This window comes from Labeo rohita, chromosome 11 (genome assembly GCF_022985175.1).
Source record: "Labeo rohita strain BAU-BD-2019 chromosome 11, IGBB_LRoh.1.0, whole genome shotgun sequence".
NCBI lineage: Eukaryota > Metazoa > Chordata > Actinopteri > Cypriniformes > Cyprinidae > Labeo > Labeo rohita.
The window spans coordinates 1681255-1699513 of NC_066879.1; the positions used below are offsets into that span (position 1 = coordinate 1681255).

Sequence of the window (18259 nt, forward strand, 5' to 3'; positions counted from 1 at the left end):
GTTCTTGGAAGCTATATATGATGCATGTGTCAGACAAATGTAACCATTTACACTGCCCTCCAAAAGTTTGGAAACACCCCTGGCAAAGTGTGGTTTTGGATGACATCAGCATAAATCCTTATCATTTTTTGGTGCAAATACATTAAAGTAACTTGACATTATCATTGAAGAGCAGCAATAATAATTTTTTTATTTTGATGACATAATAATGGCAATATATACATGTCAAAGTCAGACATGGCCCCTTTGCCAGCTGTGATGCCTGGTTACTGGTTTAAACTTGGCCCAGGTTTTTAAAAGATTTTTGGGTCAGCACACCTTAATAGCTTCAACAACTGATTGCCAATTAAGTTTAGAATACAATGAATTTAGGTCCAGATTATGCAGAGCTGTAATAGCTGCTAATGGCTGATATTTTGATGAATCGAAAATTTAAGTTTTTTCTATGTTTGTGTTGTCCCTTATCAGTGCAAAATTATCATAAACTAAAAAGGATTCATGCCAATATTGTCCAAAGCCCCACTTTTCTAGGGTGGGTAGTTGTATTTCTAGTATTAACTAGATGTTAATACAGAAGATAATCCTATCAGGTACTGGTCTGACAATTTTGTTTCTGCCTTTGAACTTTGTAAAAAAAAACGCCCTCTGATCTGGATTTTGATAAATTCATGTAACGACTGCAAAAAAAAAAAAAAAAAAAAAAAAACCTGTTTATGATCCAGAATGTCCAATCCACTCCACTGCTGTTTAATCAATAGCACCACCACAAACTACATAGTGAAGTTTCAGTGGATGGACTGAAATTTCTCAGGTTTCATTAAAAATATTTAGATTTGTGTTCTGAAGATGAATGAAAACCTCATGGGCATGGAAAGAGTATTTTTTTATTCCCTTTAAGGTTATGCTGAATAGTTCTTACAGTTACACTTCCTTGTGTCTCCTGGACCTGAACCTATATGCTGACTGTTTAGCGTACTTGTTTGTAACGGCTGATAAAATTAAATCTGTTTACTGCTGTTGTAGAACAGATCAGGCATCAGAATTTAACATGACACTTAACCCATTCAAATAATCAGACTCATTATAATTGTGTTGTCTGTACTTTGCACTTTGATTTCTCTCAACATGGGGACAGAAGATCTGTCATCATTAAATGTGAAAACAAAGTAACTGGCATTACTTATTTGATATTAACTGATATTTGCTTGTAAATTAAAAAGTAATGTGTTACTTCACTAGTTACTTGAACAAAAATCTGATTACGTAACTCACGTTACTTGTAACACATTACCCCCAATACTGTAGGCACATATTGCTCTACTTGCATTATTGAAAAGGATAATAGGATTTTACATTGTTAAAGATTTAACACAAATAAATCAATTTCCCAAACCCCTGCACATATTCTGTAATGGCTTTTCCTGCCATTAAAGCACTTTGAAATATTCTCGATTCCATAAAAATTCTTCTTACCCACCAAAAGCACACTTACCACATACCACACAAAGGCTTATAAGTTGCCTTTGGTTAACTTGCTGAGGAAATAATGACAAACACATTAAAGAAGAGTTTCATGAAGCTTTAAAAAGAACTGCACAATAATGTCCTATTGAATTTCAGAGATTGTTTTAATACATGTACTACATAATAAAAAAATACAAATTAAATGTTGGAAACACAAATCACTACGAAAACTCTACATCTACAGAACACAACATAAAAGTCTCTGTATAATAAGGAATGTATGTTTGACATTTAAAACTAACATTACTATTCTAAGTACAAACGTACAGGTTTAGCTTTTTTTTGATAACAGTGACATATCTCCTTCATGATGCTTAATTATATGTGATCTTGCTTGATTCCACTGAACGAATGCTTTTCCGCATTTACTGCATCCAAACGGTTTTTCACCGGTGTGAATTCGTATATGCTCTGCGAGATGCCAGCTCTTAAAAAACCTTCTGCCACAAAATATACAGGGGTAGTTTCGGTCACCCTGGTGCAAAAGCATGTGGTTTTTCAAGCTCTTTTGACGTCTGAACGGCCTGTCACATACCTTGCATCGGAAAGGAAATTTTCCAGGGCCCTGAGCAGGGAGACTTAATCTAGTAGTGTGCCGTGGGTCTGTGTTCACATTTACACTGTCTGGCTGCAGAATTATTTCCACATGAGAGTGCCGTGAGTTCACTGCTCCTCCGGTTCGATCCTTTCCTCGTCTTTCTGTAAGGAAAGAAATGTTGTTGTAGGGTAATTCCATGCAAAGGTCAACCTTACCATGAACAAATAAAGTTTTTACTATACTGATAGCACAGATGTCAACATTTGGTGGTTCAAATATCCATGTGAGGTCTCTCTTAAAGTTTTTAAAGGATTTTTTTTTTTTTTAGTGCACGATATTCCATAGTCTGGTAATTAGGCTTGTCACATCCATAACAGTACATATTCCTCATAAATAGACACATCAAAATTAAAATAAAGTAACAATTATATGTTTTGTGAAGAGCCATCGCTTCTCTATTTGTTGGGTTTTATTGCATCTGGTTTGTGGATTTTAATTCGCAGAAATCCTACTCTCAAAAACGGTGTCATTTTTTGTCACATCCATAACACATGATTATTTCCATTTTTTAACATAGGAAACTTGTGCATAGACTGATATTTTTCTGATGTTTAGACTCTATCAACAAGGGTTTATTAAAATATAAACAGATGGTTCTGCATATTGGTAACACATACATTCTCTAAGCATTTATATGTCACATCCATAAAGCAAAATGTCACGTCCATAACGCTGGATTATAAATTCTACAAATGTGATATAAATTAAAAAACAACTGTCTGAAATAAAAAAATCTTTCATTTTACTTTATAAACTCAAAAATTACATGCATTTTTTTTTTACACCCAATTGCTTTATTAAATTTGGCTTAAACTACTGGAATCACATCGATCACTTACGTTTTAGAGCATGAACGTTTCAAATGGGTGGATAAATACAAGGTCATTGTCAGGTTTCACAAAAAAAATAATAAATAGTGCGATAATCACCTGTATGGAGTCTTTCATGTTCTTTCAAGTGGAATTTCGATTTAAACTGACTCCCACATGAACCACAGCTGAAAGGTGCCATGTCCTGGTGCACCAGCATGTGTCTCTGCAAACTCCCTTTGGTGCTGAAAGACTTGCTACAAAACTTGCATACTGATGTACTCTGGTGATTCTGAACTGCCTTTTGTAACACCACATCGGATGTTTCAATATAAAGTTGAAGAGATGGAGAGTCTTGAAGGTCAGCATGACAGTCACTGCCAGACTGCACTGCAGACGAGTTTGATTCGCTGGCCTGATTATCACACGGCTCTGACTTAACTGTTATTGATAACTGTGGATTTGTGCCACCACTATCGTCATTGTTTAACAGCACATTCGGCAGAGGTGAGAGGGACTGATGAGGTTCCTGCCATTTAAAATCTTCAGAAAGGGGCAAAGTAATGGTAGAAGCTTCTTGAGTCAAAGGCTCATGGGACATCACAGTGGCGACCTCCATTTTTACTTGTATTTCTGAGAGTTCCAAACCTGTTGGACCTTGTAGAACTTCAGCTCCAGCAGTATCTGTGTGACATGAAGCACAAAATTAGCTTTTAACTGTAAAACAGAGAAGCAAACAAATATCAATGTTAAAGTCAACACAAAATGCCGTTCACAATCCGTTTTATTTTAGTTATGGCTGGAATACATAACACACACTTTTTCAGTCAGATTAGCAATTTGGGGCAAATCTGTAGAAAACTATAAGGTATATAATGGGAAGAGCAAACATGTTTGATATTTTTAGCTGAGTTGAGAACACATTGTTTTCATTTGTCATGCATCTCGAGTTTGCTTCAGAGGTGAGTTAATGGTGTTCAAAACAACTTGAAAATCTTGCAGTGTACGATCCTCAGTCACTTAGTGTATGATGGCCGGTTTTCATCTGTAAACATTTATAAAGTCATCGTGTTGCATATGTAATACACAAATTTCTAAGATCTCTAAATCAGCGGTTCTTTACACATTTTGTATGTCTCCCTCATCTAATGCACCTAATTCAGATCATCAGCTCGTTAGAAGAAAGATCCATGAACTTAGTGTGTCAGATTCGAGGCATACAAAATGTGCAGAGCAGTGGGCCCTGAGGACTTGAGTTGAGAACCACTGATCTAAATTATTAACAAGATCAAAGCATTCTGAAAAACCTGTTGTACACTATCTTCTACATGCCCCCTTATGGGGTTCCATTTGTGCCAAAAAAGAGGCGACTGCTTTGTGCTTTGTACTACACATTTGTCTTTGTCTACAGTTTTTGCCTATTTATTCAGGTAAATCAGTATATGTTGACGTGCATGTTGTCTGTTGACGTCGTCTTAATCTGTCGTCCTGTCGTCTGTTTCTCTGTTTTTTTTACTGTTGTCCTAACTGTCATTTTGTTCTGTCGTCCTGTTCACCGTGGAACACCAGCCGCCATGTGGATTTGCTGCAGGTCTATTAGTGGAATTACGGTACGGAGACAAGAAGCGGCCAAAAAGCTGACGAACATCAGAGAAACAGACGACAGGACGACAGATTAAGACGACGTCAACAGACAACATGCACATCAACATATACTGATTTACCTGAATAAATAGGCAATAACTGTAGACAAAGACAAATGTGTAGTACAAAGTACAAAGCAGTCGCCTCTTTTTTGGCACAAATGGAACCCCATACCCCCTAACATCTGATTAACAGTTCATACATTTTACCAGGTAAAAGGCCCTTTAATATGACAAAATAAATAAATAAATAAATAAATAAAAATGTCCACCTTAAGGTACACGTCTAACGACTTGTTTAAAATATTAAGAATGAATAACTGTTTTATTGCTAGACAATTTAAGTTTACTTGATTATCTATAGCCTTTTTTAAATGTTATTCTTATTTATTTATTTTTTAAAACTATCTATCTATCTATATCTATCTATCTATATCTATATATCTATATCTATCTATCTATCTATCTATATATATATATATATATATATATATACAGGGGTTGGACAGTGAAACTGAAACACCTGGGTTTAGACCACAATTAGTATGCAGTTTGGCCTCCTTTTGCAGCCAATACAGCATTATTTCATCTTGGGAATGACAAATACAAGTCCTGCACAGTAGCCAGAAGGATTTTGAGCCATTCCTTTCGCAGAACAGTGGCCAGGTCACTATGTGATGTTGGTGTATGAAAACATTTCCTGACTCGCTCCTCCAAAACACCCCAAAGTGGCTCAATAATATTCAGATCTGGTGACTGTGCAGGCCATGGGAGATGTTTAACTTTACTTTCATGTTCATCAAATCACTCTTGTCACCAGTCTTGCTGTGTGTATTGGTGCATTATCATCCTAATACACGGCACCACCTTCAGGGTACAATGTTTGAGCTATTGGGTGCACATAGTCAACCTTCACACTCTGCTCTTATTGGTTGAATGTGCGATCAGTAAAGACTGGCCACCAGGCTGCATAAATATAGCCATGAAACCTCCAACACTATATTGGCCAGTGTTTCAGTTTCATTGTCCAACCCCTGTATATGTATAGACCATTTCGTTAGATGTAAACAACACTGGTCCAGAAGCACTTCCTGTTTTTTTGTTTTTTATTTTTTATTTTATTTCACATATACAAATACATCTTAAAGGTGCTAATGTAACATTTTCATCCAGTCAAATGTTATGTTGGTTGTATTTTTTTGTGATGTTTGTGTAAAGTTTAAAAAAAAAGAAACAGGAAGTGTATCGGGACCAGTATGTTTACATCTGACGAAATGGTATATATATATATATATATATATATATATATATATATATATATGTACACACACACACACTTTGTTTTTGTGAATTGTGGGGACTTTCCATAGACTTCTATAGTTTTTATACTGACCAAACGATATTGTCTATCCCCTAACCCTAAACCTACCCCTTACAGAAAACATGTTTGCGTTGTTACATTTTCAGATAAACATCATTTACTACTTTTAACCATTTTTTTTTTACATTGTAGGGACTGCCATGTCAAGTTTTACTATCCCTGGACCAGATGTCCCCACAATGTAGCAAAAACAAGTACACACACACACACACACACACACACACAAACTATAGTTACAACTATATATATTTGATCCATCCAACAGGTTTTTGAGAAATGTGCATCTTCATTCCAATGCATTATGTTTTGACCCACAAAAGTAAATCTACGTTTATTTATTTAAATTAAAATTAAATACATTTATTTTATTTATTTTATCATAAAACTAAGCATTTAAAAAAAAAATTACTAAGAGATACTCAGAGATCAAACTAATTTGGGGCGCTGAATAAAGCTGAGGTGAGCTCGTTATATTTGCATTAACACGTGATGTATCAAACATGATGCAAAACATAAATCATACAGGCAAAGTCTTTTAGATTTGATTTTATATTTTGTCTGAAGGTTCAAAAAATTGTTATATCAAAAAATAAATAAAAAAAATAATAATAATAATAATAATAATAATAATAATAATAATAATACAAAAACACCTGACTATAATTATTTCACGGGGTTCGGTTAGGTGTTGATAAACATACAGCTTATGCTGACCGACCGATTACCATGGCCATACAACATGATGGTTACGTGGAATTTCAAGTAATTCCATACTACTACCAGTTTTCATGTCTAAAAAGCATGTTACTTCCATTGACCATGTAAATAAAAGTAGTTTATAGTAAATGTTTGACTGACCATGGCATGTTTGAGTCAGTGCGCTCCTCAGACAGCAGTTCTCCCGCTTCAGACGCTCGATCTCCTGCTCATATTCAATGATACTGTCTTTGAGAGCGTTAAATATTTCTTCGGCTACTGCTGTCATACGCTTCATTAAAAACGAATGAATAGACGCAAGTCCCATCTTTATTTTTATTATTGTTATTATTATTATTATTATTATTATTTCAAACTCTGCCTCTCTTCCGTCTATTTACTGTTGCTGTTCTTCTTCTTTTGATGTTTTATTGCGGTTGCAAACGAGCTAAAATGTTGCATTACCGCCGCCAACTGGACAGGGGTGTGAAGCGTTAGCCTTGACAGAGAGAAGGAAAACACACCGATTTGAATATTCATCAATTAAATCGTTCAGTTTAATCGGTTGTTTTAAAATAGTCTAATATTACCCTGTTTTGCTTGTCCCAGGGAGCAAATTAAATTATGTAACGTAAGGCTGTATCACACTTTTCTCTTCTTCTTCATATTTTTATTTATTTATTTTGGGGTGAACTATCCTCAGTATGGACGGTTGCATAACACGTTTAGACTAGTCTTAAAAGTTAGTCATCTATTTTATTTATTTTTTATTTTTTAGACTGATTACCCCTCAGTTACCTGCTGGGTGGTCAAACTAGTTCTTAAAGGGGTCATCGGATGCCCATTTTCCACAAGTTGATATGATTCTTTAGGGTCTTAAAGAAAAGTCTCTAATATACTTTGATTAAAAATTCTCAGTGGTTTTGTAAAACAGCACCCTTTTTACCTTGCCAACATCAGCTCTGCAAAAATCATTCTACGACTCATTCTAAGAGGTTGTTCCTTTAAATGCAAATGAGCTCTGCTCACCCCCCCTCTCTTCTCTCTGTGGAGTGACGAGCTTGTTTACATTAGCCGCGTTTAGCTGATAAACTTCCCAACTACCACGTTATAAGGAAAGGCGATTGCAAAGATTCATAAAAAAAAGCTTATACTCACTTCTGCTGTAAGTGAAGTTGGATCACGAATGATTCACGTGAACATAAACGGATATATGTAGATCGGGAGGCGCATTCCCTTGACAAACAAGCATAATCTACTGCATCTTCAGTGGCTCAGATGTCGGGAGTAAATGACGACCACTATGTTCATTATTACATCCAGCAACACAACACCTCAATCGCTCAGAGATATTCTTGTCTAACTTACATCCCTGCTCCAGCATCAAAACAAGGAAAGTTACTGGACTGTGACAGCTGGTCTGAGGTAAGACCTCATGTCAATCAACTATTGTGGGAGTGGCCTCTGTGGGTGTGACGGCACACCGTCAGGCATCTGAGAACGGCTCGATTTGAAAAAGTGGATATTATTTTTTACATTTATCATTATAAGGTAGATTTGTACATACACTGACAACACACAATAATGTCTAAACAACATGAAAAAGTGAACTTAGCATCCGATGACTCCTTTAAGACTCAGCTGCAACTGGCCCCTAATCTCTCTATGACCAAGTCCATTTGGTATTACACGAAGACACAGAAAAACTTAAAAACAAATGAAATCCGCAAGAATTGTATCAACATCATCTCAAAGACGCTTGAAATCTACCTGCACACCTATATACGTACTGCAGTATCTCCTGTACTCCGTTTCGAAAGGTGGCGCTAAATCTCCAAATGTTGGTGGATAATCGCCGTTATACATAAGAAGTAGTTGAGAGACGCAAAAGGAGTTTATAACGCATTAGTTTGAGAGAGAGAAAAAAGACTACGATGAGACTAGAGTTTCTGTATTCATTTTTGATAAAGCGCATGATGGTAGTAGCCGATGAAATATTTGACACTGTCAAAGACAGTTTAACTGAATACGAGAAAGAGATCGAGCGTCTGAAGCAGGAGAACTGTAGTCTGATGAGCCGAAACTGCAGCTGTACAGAAACACGCCACGGTCAGAAACTCTTACGTTTTAATGGGAAACAGTGTTGGGGAGTAACTAGTTACATGTAACGGAATTACGTAACTTAATAACAAAATACATGTAATTGTAATTAGTTACAGTTACTGAGAAAAAATGTGTAATTAAATTACAGTTGCTTTTGAAAAATGCCAGTGATTACAAAGGGGGTTACATATAAATTTATTTCACACACCCACACCCACTTACAGATTTAATTGACTTCTTTTAAATTGCATTGACTGCTCTAAAATGAGACACCAATGTTTCAGGAGTTTGGGACACAGAATAGGACACGTGATTATTCGATAACTGTTTTATTTCCTATTTGGGTTTATGCATAAACTTTATTTTTTAAGATTGTTTTTTCCAAGGCATTGTTAGATGCTAGTGTTTTCTGTCATAACTATGCAAACATTTGATTTCAAACCCAGTATCGAAGCTGTTAAACTATTTCTTGTTATGATGTTATTTATGTTATGATCTTGTTATGACATTTAGCGCGGTGACCCGAGTTCGATTCCTCGAGGTCCTTTGCCGATCCCGCTCCCCTCTCTCCTCCCAGCTCTTTCCTGTCATCTCTCTACTGTCCTATCACAATAAAAGGCATAAAAAGCCCCAAAAAATAAATAAACAAATAAAAAAAGTCTGAATTTGTGGTGTCTGTGCTTTAAATTAAATTATTACACAGCTCAGGCTCATTCGGGGGAACTTAAGTCAGTGCTGTATGCTTGATAGTTTTTATTGGCGGAAGCTTTGCGTTTGGTTAGCTAATAAAATATTAAAGCTTAATTCAATATTATGTGGACAATTTCTTAATTCTGTCATCCTGGTATCGTGGACTCGCTCTGTTGTTTCATACAAATGCAGCTGCTGCCATTTTTGTTTTTTGTTGTTGTTTTTTTTTTTGTACACTGTAATGGATTATAAGATAACTAATAAACTAGTACTACTACTTAATTATTTATGTGGTGAAATGTTGTGTAAGAAAACTGGTATGACTGCACTGTGTCCCTAAAATGTCTAGTTTGAACTTGCCGTTTGCTAGCAACTGATTTCTTCATGGAAGCTTTGCGTTGAAATATTTCAGCTCAGATCAGTGTTGCGTGTCTAATTATTTTGACACAAAACATCTAAATAATCTATCAAGCAGCTGTGTAATAAATGGGATAATGAACATCCAGCCAGTTGTTATCGTAAAATAAAGATGTATGTTATCCCTTACTTATTATAATCTTAATTCAAGTGATAAAGGATTTTGAAAGTCTGACAGTAATCAGTGTTGAGTGCTACTGTAAGGTTAACTCTACCTGGTTTAAATGTTTCAAAATCATTAACAGTTGAAAATATTAGAAATTTAGAAAAGTAATTAAAAGTAATAAGTTACATTACTTTAATAAAGTAATTGAAAAGTTACTATAGTTATTACATTTTAAATCAAGTAATCTGTAATCTATTACATTTCCAAAGTAACCTTCCCAACACTGATGGGAAATATGTACTGACTGCATTCAAAGGCATATTTATTGGGGGGGAAAGTATTACTATGTTTGTCACATAAATGTACCATGGTATAAGTACCCCAGGTAAAAATAAAGTGTACTAAATACTTTATTTACTTTTACTTTGTACTAAATAAAACTGGAACATTTCTACAAATTACCATACCTGTGCTGCATTATCATATCTGTGTGGTACTAGGGTAATTATCCTTTCTATAGGTGTTTACATTTACAGTTATGTAAATCAGATGTATTGTTTCTAATATTCTAGTAGTTAATTTATTAATGATGGAAAAAACAACTTCATGAAGTGACGACACAATAAGTCTAATTTTAGAATGTGTTTAAATGAGTATAAAAAAATTACAACTTAACTGTAAGTGTACTTTTAGCATAGAGTACTTGAAGAGCTATATTTTTAATGTGGAAAAAACGATTTACTATTTAAAGACACCATAAATGTTAAGTATATGCATAAGCATATGAAGAGAATGTTAACATAATTACAATATATTTGAAAGTAATTATTCTATAAAAATATGAGCAATACATTATAAATACATTTTGTATATATTATTTTTATATTAAATAGTTTTAGATTTTCATTTTTATATTTATATATTAATTTATATTCTTATATATATATATATACAGATGTATTTATTTCTTTTTATTTTTACAGAGAAAGAATGTAAAATTCTGTTTTAAATGTTTAACAGCATTTTTTTACTTCCCTGTTTTTGCAGTCGAAAACTAAAGTTATGCCTCTTGTCACACAGATGCTCTGAGAACTGGAGTTCTGCAAGTTCCGGTGGGTTCAGAACTCTCAGAAATACAAGTAAAAATGGAGGTTGCCACCGTGATGTCCCATGAGCCTTTGGCTCAAGCTCCTTTCATTATTTCTCCCCTTTCCGAAGAGGTCACAAGGCAGGAAACCTCTCAGTGCCTCTTACCAGAGGTGATGCTGAAAAATGAAGATAGTGGTGGCACAGATCCACAGTCATCCATCACAGTTAAGTCAGAGCCGTGTGATAATGAGGCCGGAGAATCAAACTCAGCTGCAGCGCAGTCTGGTAGCGACTGTCACACTGAACTTCCAGTACCTGAACGAGATCCTTCGTCTGTTCTGCATGACCTTGAAACCTTTGAAGAGGTCTTACGAAGGCAAAGGCAAAGGCAAAAATGCCAGAATGCATTAAGCAAGATTCACAGCAGGTCTTTCAGGAAAACAGGACATCTGCAGAATCACGTGTCAGTACACCAGAATGACAGACCTTTCTGCTGTGGCTTGTGTGGGAGTCGTTTTAAAATGAAATTCAACTTAAATGAACACGAGAGAATCCACAAAGGCGATTATCGCTACAGCTGCCCAAAGTGTGGAAGGGGTTTTTCTCGAACAAATCATGTAAGAAATCATCTTAAGGCGGCTAGCTGTTTTCGATCTTCATCCTCCAAAAAATAGAGAACTCTGCTTTACTTTGAAAGGATTCCATATTATTATTTGAAATTCGATTTAAACTATTTAAGAATATATTTTTGTTTAGATTCTCTTTCATAACAAATGTTTTGATGTCCTTAAAAACAAATCCCAGCCGGATGAGGCTCTCAGTCTGGCAAATAAGTGTCTCATCAGTTCAGTTGTTGGAAAATAACTGTTTGTGAAGCACTGGCTCTCTCTGATTTCTTGGTCAAATTGTTGCATTAGAAAACCACATGTATTCCAGTACTCTATAGCTGTCCATGGTAAAAAGGTTCAAAACATTCATTATAATAGTTTCAAATGATGATAACTGATTCTGTTGTGTGTTCTGTTATACCTCATAGCAGTTTATACTGTATGATCTGCTGCCAGTGTTAATGAGAAAACAAAAGTTGATATCTAACCCTTATATTAAGGATGTTCTGGTTGTTTCAGTACTTTTTGCATTATAAACACAACAACACTGTATAAAATCTGTTCTTAGTGTTGACATTTGTTAAACTAATCCAATGTTTTGATATTCACATAAATGGTATTAAAGTCACACACAATGTTGCCTCATTTTAATTTAATCTTAATTTGTGCACACATTATAATATTCCTGGAGGTCAGTTAGTAGTTTGTGGTGCTAGCAACTTCCAAGTCATGATTATGATTAGGAAATGTAGAACAGAAAGAAAGAAAGTGTACCCTGAATGCAATGTAAGTCTTTGAATACAAGCATCTGCCAAATGCATAAATGTGAAGCAGATAGCGGCTTTGTTAAAAACCTAGTAATCTTCCTTAGCTTTTAAGTGAGCATCCTGACTGAAGTGTAACCTCATAACCAGACTTACATTGAATGTGTGTAGTGTGCATGGATTTTCGGGCAATTTTTCGAGCATCTATCACATGTTGGTAATATAATAAATTATGAACCACTAGGTGGCGGCAATATGTTAAAATTGGTTTCTCCACCTTGTGGAAAGTTAATGAAATTTTAATGGGGAGAGATGCTATCAGAGCACACTCTATTCCCGTTATAGGCAACATAATGGTCTGTCCATGTGGACCTTAAATCAAAAATCATAGTCTACTACAATGGAACAGCCATAACTTTTTCTACATTCCCATATAACTGTAAGTTTAGGTCTTTATCTACCGTTAACAAACACTATTTTAGTTGTCAGCTAAAAATCTACATTTTCAAGATAGCAGTCTACCTCTACCAGCCCAGTTGCATTCTGCATTTTCTGTACTGTATACACTAAATGTAAAATTCATAAATGTTTTCATATTAGTCCCTCTTATCCATAAGGTCATATAATCAGCATAAAGTGACCTACCATTGGAATTATATATTGAGTCTAATTAAAAATTGAGGTAAAGGACTGATTACAAAATCACTAAATTATTTACCTGTTACTGCATCCTTCCTGTAAATGCTATAATACCACAGGAAACAGAATGTCTCCTTCAGTGTGGGAAGTGAATAACTTATGACAGGATGTTAAAAGGATGCTTCACATGAAAATTCTGTCATTGTTAACATTCATTTGGCAAAATGTGCAAGCTGCTGTTTTATTTTAGATGTGGGACATTGAGCTATTCTACATTCATTACGGTCATGAAAAATCATCTTAATTTTCACAAATGAAAAAAAAAAAAAAAAAAAAAAAACATGACAGCTGGAATGGCAAAACGTCAAAGTCAGACAGTTGTGTGGTTATAGAGAACTCAAAAGAAAACATTCACTAAACAAACATTTTAATTAAGAAAATAAAGTAAAGAAACCTGCACCATTTTTTCCTCTTCAAGCACTGGGACAAAGGCAAAAATACATTTCTACAGGCAAATCGTTAATTTTTGGACTATTCCATGATTTCCTTCACGTTTTTGTACGGTTTTGTTTTTTTCCACATTTTAAAAGTGTAAGGTTGAAAAGGCATAAATGTCAAATGTTAAGGCACCCAATCCAGGCAGTACAGCAAAGGAAAGATCAATAAAGGTATAAAGATAAAGATGCAACCCTGAGTACAGTGTTTTACCTGCATTATAAATTTTAAGACATGTAAACATGAATGAAATATCGATCACTGCAGTTTCTCAAATTGAGGTAGTATAACTTGTCTTTGCAGGTGCATAATTGCACCTGAAAATATATCTGAAAATAAAACTGGCAAGAGAACAAACTGGGAAATTTAGGTTGTAACACTCATTGTTTGACTAAATGTGCGTAAATGCGTATTCCCGAAAGAAACAATGCTATCATACCATGAACAACATCCATCATGAACAAAATGATAAACTGAGCAGTTTATCTATGAAGGACATTTTTAAAATCTCCCCAGTGATTTTTTTTTCTTATGCAATAATTAGCATTTCTGTTCAAAATGACCTGTCCTGAATAAGAAGGTAAAACATCTTCACCCACCTGATCACTACACTATCTGGTCCCATTCTTCATCACTTCTGTTTTAGACATTGTCCCTGGGCTACAAATAGAAGCTAGGTGCTTAAATGCTGGTCCAAGATCAGAAAGCAGGTCAGGATCAAACTCATTCATAGGCAGGTCTATGGGGTCCAGGTCTACAAAACTGTCAGAGTTGTCCTCAAGGGCGTAAGGCTCAGGTTCGTAATCAAGCAACTCATTTTCTAGGAGCTGTATTGAATTCAGCCTCTGAAAAAAAAAAAAAAATACATAAAAACCATTGCACAAATGAACGTTGAATTTATCTTCTTGTCTGGACGGAAAACTAAAGGTGAATCGACTACTTTGGAACTTACCTGAGACAGCAAGCTTTGTAAAGTGGATCGGCTGATGAAATAGGTTCCCTGTCTTCTTTGTGAGCTCCTCCTGCTAAATGAAGAACCCTAAGGGTAAAAGAATAACACTGTAAATTACTTACTTAAGATTTCACAAGAGCACAGTGTCAGTAAACAGTAACAAGTTCAGACGGGACATAAAAATTAAGATTCACCTTGTAGCAGGTGTCGCTCTGATACCCAGATTGTTTCCACATCCATGTCTGTTTCAGAAGGTAGTGCATTAAATTACTGAACTTCCACTTTTACTTTCAAATGATATTTGATTGTGTGATTGCGTGTTGTATTACCTCACTGGAATAGAGTGATCTGTCTCTAGACCAGGACTCATCCATTTGGGCTGGGAGACTCTGAACGCCTATAATTTTGCTAGATACCTGTGATCAACAAATAAAATGAGTTCTGTGTAGTGTAAAGAATGACATTGGCCCTATATGAATTTCTCAGTGTTTACCATACCCTCTGAACATCATCTGTCTGTTGAACCTCATTTTTGATAAGAGTTGCATCCTTTGAGTGACTAACAGATGTTTGCTTCAGTAGAATATTCGGGACCTTTATGAATGTAAATAATAGCGTAGAACAGTCATTTGTTGTCTCTGTATTGGATTTCACTGTAAAAGCACCATTTAGCTTTTCATAAGAAATCTTAATGTGAGGATTACCATACAATCAGTGCCAGGTGTCTCGATGTTATAAGGCAGAAGGGCATCTTCTAAGACACTGTCTACTTGCACCAGAGATTTCACAGTCCCGCAAGAACAAGTGAGAGACAGCAACAAACATGCTAAAAGAAAAAAAAAAAAAATCCCCTAATAGCACACAAAATATCAGTATATCCTCCTGGGAACTGTGTTTATTAAATCATATATTTATTATAATTTATAGAGATAATTTGTAGAGAACTAAATTAACTAAATCCAGTGCTCACCCAAAAGCATCAGCGCAGCAAGGATGGTAATTCCCATCACACCACTTCCCACTTTTTGCTGTGTGTTGCGCTGCAGCAGACAGTTTGGTGAAACCGCACAATCGCACGCAGCAACAGAGAGGTTCTGGAGGACAAACCTGCCCTGTTTATCAGAGATTTTCACAATCAGTGTGTACAGACTGGCGTGAACGCTTTCATCCTTCACCAAATGCACGGTGTTACCTAAAAGATAAAGAAAAAAAGATAATGACAAAGATAATGGGTTTTGCATCACAGCTTAAAGTCTGACCTAATGTTGAGAAGACTATATAAGGCTCTTTATAATGCACTATATAAAACATGTTTATTAACATCGTTAAATGTTATATAGTTTTTACCAATATTATTTACCATGGCTGGGGTCAAAGCTCCATCCTTCCTTATGATCTCCTATTATTTCAAAACTAAACGGGCCGCTGTACGGATCTCCATCAGGGTCATAGGCCGTGATCTCTGTACTTGACACTTCATCAGACTGACAGACAGAAACCATGTTCTCCTTTAAAATGGGGACATTGTCATTTTTGTCATCAATGTAGACCTGAATCGTAGCAGTGCTTGTCATTGGAGGATGGTCATCTGGTGAGACAATTCAGTCATTTAAAAGAGAAAAAAAAGACAGTTGTAGTAAACTATGTAGTCCCTTTCTACAGCTCAAGATGCTGGAACAGGCTCCAGCATCCCTAAGGCCCTACATAAGACAAGCCGTTTGGATGGAAAAATGGATGTACGTAGTTGTTATCAGTTTATTTACAAGCCAAATGCAAAACAATCAAATGGTATTACCCTTCTCTGTCACAAGGACAGTGATTGTGTAAGTCCCGTTCGTCACATGACTCGACTCTCTATCCAATGACTCTTTTACAAAGATTTCCCCGGTTGTTTTGTCTACTCTGAACCAGCCTGCAGGATCTTGTTCAATAGAATACCTGATGTGTGGGGGAAATTTTTTTTATTATTAACAAGCATGTTGTCTTGATCCCCCATTTAGAGTGGAACCAAAAGTATTTGGACACTTTCAAACATGTCATTATATTAGATACAAAATATCAAGCATATAACTTTTAAGCAACTGTTTTCAAGGTTAGATATTTAAAATATGTCAAACAGGGGTCCCTATTAGAGTTACCACATGTTATTCCATTACATTAATACCAATATATCTATTGTTTTATCATATGCAAATGAAAGCTGCATTTGTATATTTATTTTAAATAAATGCCACATGGTTTGATACTTTATAGAATGCAACAACAGGATGCGTTTTAATTATAGCTTTTTTGTCCAGATATTTTTGGAGCCAAATGATTCTGATGATTGAACACATACTCTAGTTTGTGGGGACGTCCAGTGTCAGGATCGACCGCTGTCACTTTGTCCACATAAGCTCCAACAGCACCATTTTCTTCCACAATTACTTTTCTTACTGGGTCTGGGAAGAACGGAGGGTCATTGGCATCTTCCACTGTAATGGTAATATTCCTAGAGGACGGTTTTGGTGGATTTGTGATGATTGTCCAGAGCCCAGCTGCAGGTCTCTCTTTAACCTCACAAGAGAAATAAGGCTCTTCGTTCTCTACAAAGATGGTGAGCTTTTGTTCTGCTTTTTGTTCAAAGTCTAAAGGCTGTCAAAGAATTGCATAACAAATACATATAAATGCATATAAAATACATATAAATAAAGGAAAAGTCCACTTCCAGAACAACAATTTACAAATAAGTAAACAAGATAAGACCCTTCTTCCTCAACTGGGATCATTTAGAGCCTTTGAAGCATGAAGCTGCATTTAAACTACATTTTGGAAGTTCAAAATCAGGGCACCAATGAAGTCCATTATATGGAGAAAAATCCTGAAATGCTTTCCTCAAAAACCATCATTTCTTTATGACTGAAGACAGAAAGACATGAACATCTTGGATGAAAAGGGGGGGTGAGTAAATTATTTGTGAATTGTTGTTCTGGAAGTGGACTTCTCCTTTAAGCTACTAATGGCCTCTAAATGATTCAGTAGCCCAGAATAATTTATTTTTTCTTTAAGATGAGATTGTGAACATCAGCATGACATTTACAGATGTGTCCACTGTACCTTAATCACTGTGAGGATTCCATCATTGGTCTCTGGATCAGTGTGGATGGAGAAGTGACCACCATTATCCCCTTGTACAGAGTATCTGACCCTCCACGCAGGAGTGAGACGCGTGTCAACATCAGCTGTATGTATTTTGAGAGGTGAGCTACCATTTGTCCCTTCCACCACACTACCTGAACCCTGGATGAGTGGGAAAATAAAAAGTTCACCCAAAAATGAAACTTTACTCACCCTCATTTTGTTCCAGATCTATACGACTGAACACAGAAGAAGATAAGATATGCTAGAAACTCTGTGGAAGTCAATGGCTACCAGCGACTGTTTGGTTAATAATATTCTTCAAACTATCTTCTTTTGTGTTTAACAAAAGAAAGAAAGTCATACAGGTTTGCAACAAAATGAGGGGGTATAAATAATGACAGAATTTTCTTTTTGGGCCACCAACCGTTTGTCCTGTGATAACTGGCAAATGGTTGTTTCCATCCTGAAGGCTGACAATTATGGTCGCTGTGCTTGACAGTTTTACAACTCCACGATCCTTTGCTTCAACTGTTATAGTATATTTATTAGCCACCTGAAAAGAAAACCGGTTAGACTCTCATATACATACTCAAAAAATTCACACGTTAACTTTAAATCACCTTCC

The 18259-nt window shown here is 35.7% G+C and overlaps 3 protein-coding genes across 3 annotated transcripts in view; 1 reads left to right on the forward strand and 2 right to left on the reverse strand.

The window, feature by feature from the left end:
* Window positions 1-1609: 1609 nt before the first annotated feature.
* Window positions 1610-7063, reverse strand: si:ch211-253b8.2 (uncharacterized protein LOC562114 homolog). Its single transcript, XM_051122694.1, has 3 exons — window positions 6814-7063; window positions 3052-3615; window positions 1610-2223 (listed from the first exon to the last, which is right to left on the reverse strand). The coding sequence occupies exons 1-3, from the start codon at window positions 6977-6979 to the stop codon at window positions 1796-1798; spliced, it is 1158 nt and encodes a 385-aa protein (XP_050978651.1). The 5' UTR covers window positions 6980-7063; the 3' UTR covers window positions 1610-1795.
* A 1447-nt stretch (window positions 7064-8510) lies between these two features.
* zgc:173548 (uncharacterized protein LOC100126026 homolog) lies at window positions 8511-12320 on the forward strand. The gene is made up of 2 exons (XM_051122697.1): window positions 8511-8760; window positions 11048-12320. Exons 1-2 carry the CDS (start codon window positions 8586-8588, stop codon window positions 11728-11730), a joined length of 858 nt encoding a protein of 285 aa, XP_050978654.1. The 5' UTR covers window positions 8511-8585; the 3' UTR covers window positions 11731-12320.
* Window positions 12321-13389: 1069 nt separating this feature from the next.
* Window positions 13390-18259, reverse strand: part of cdh27 (cadherin 27) — a 31463-nt gene continuing 26593 nt past the window's right edge. Inside the window, exons 9-20 of the mRNA XM_051122685.1 lie at window positions 18059-18187; window positions 17611-17793; window positions 16853-17148; window positions 16310-16452; window positions 15875-16102; window positions 15485-15706; window positions 15219-15340; window positions 15013-15108; window positions 14844-14930; window positions 14709-14756; window positions 14515-14601; window positions 13390-14407 (exon numbers count right to left, since the gene is read on the reverse strand). Coding sequence (XP_050978642.1) covers window positions 14174-14407; window positions 14515-14601; window positions 14709-14756; window positions 14844-14930; window positions 15013-15108; window positions 15219-15340; window positions 15485-15706; window positions 15875-16102; window positions 16310-16452; window positions 16853-17148; window positions 17611-17793; window positions 18059-18187 — 1875 coding nt within the window. The 3' untranslated portion in view covers window positions 13390-14173. The remainder of the gene's footprint in view (window positions 14408-14514; window positions 14602-14708; window positions 14757-14843; window positions 14931-15012; window positions 15109-15218; window positions 15341-15484; window positions 15707-15874; window positions 16103-16309; window positions 16453-16852; window positions 17149-17610; window positions 17794-18058; window positions 18188-18259) is intronic.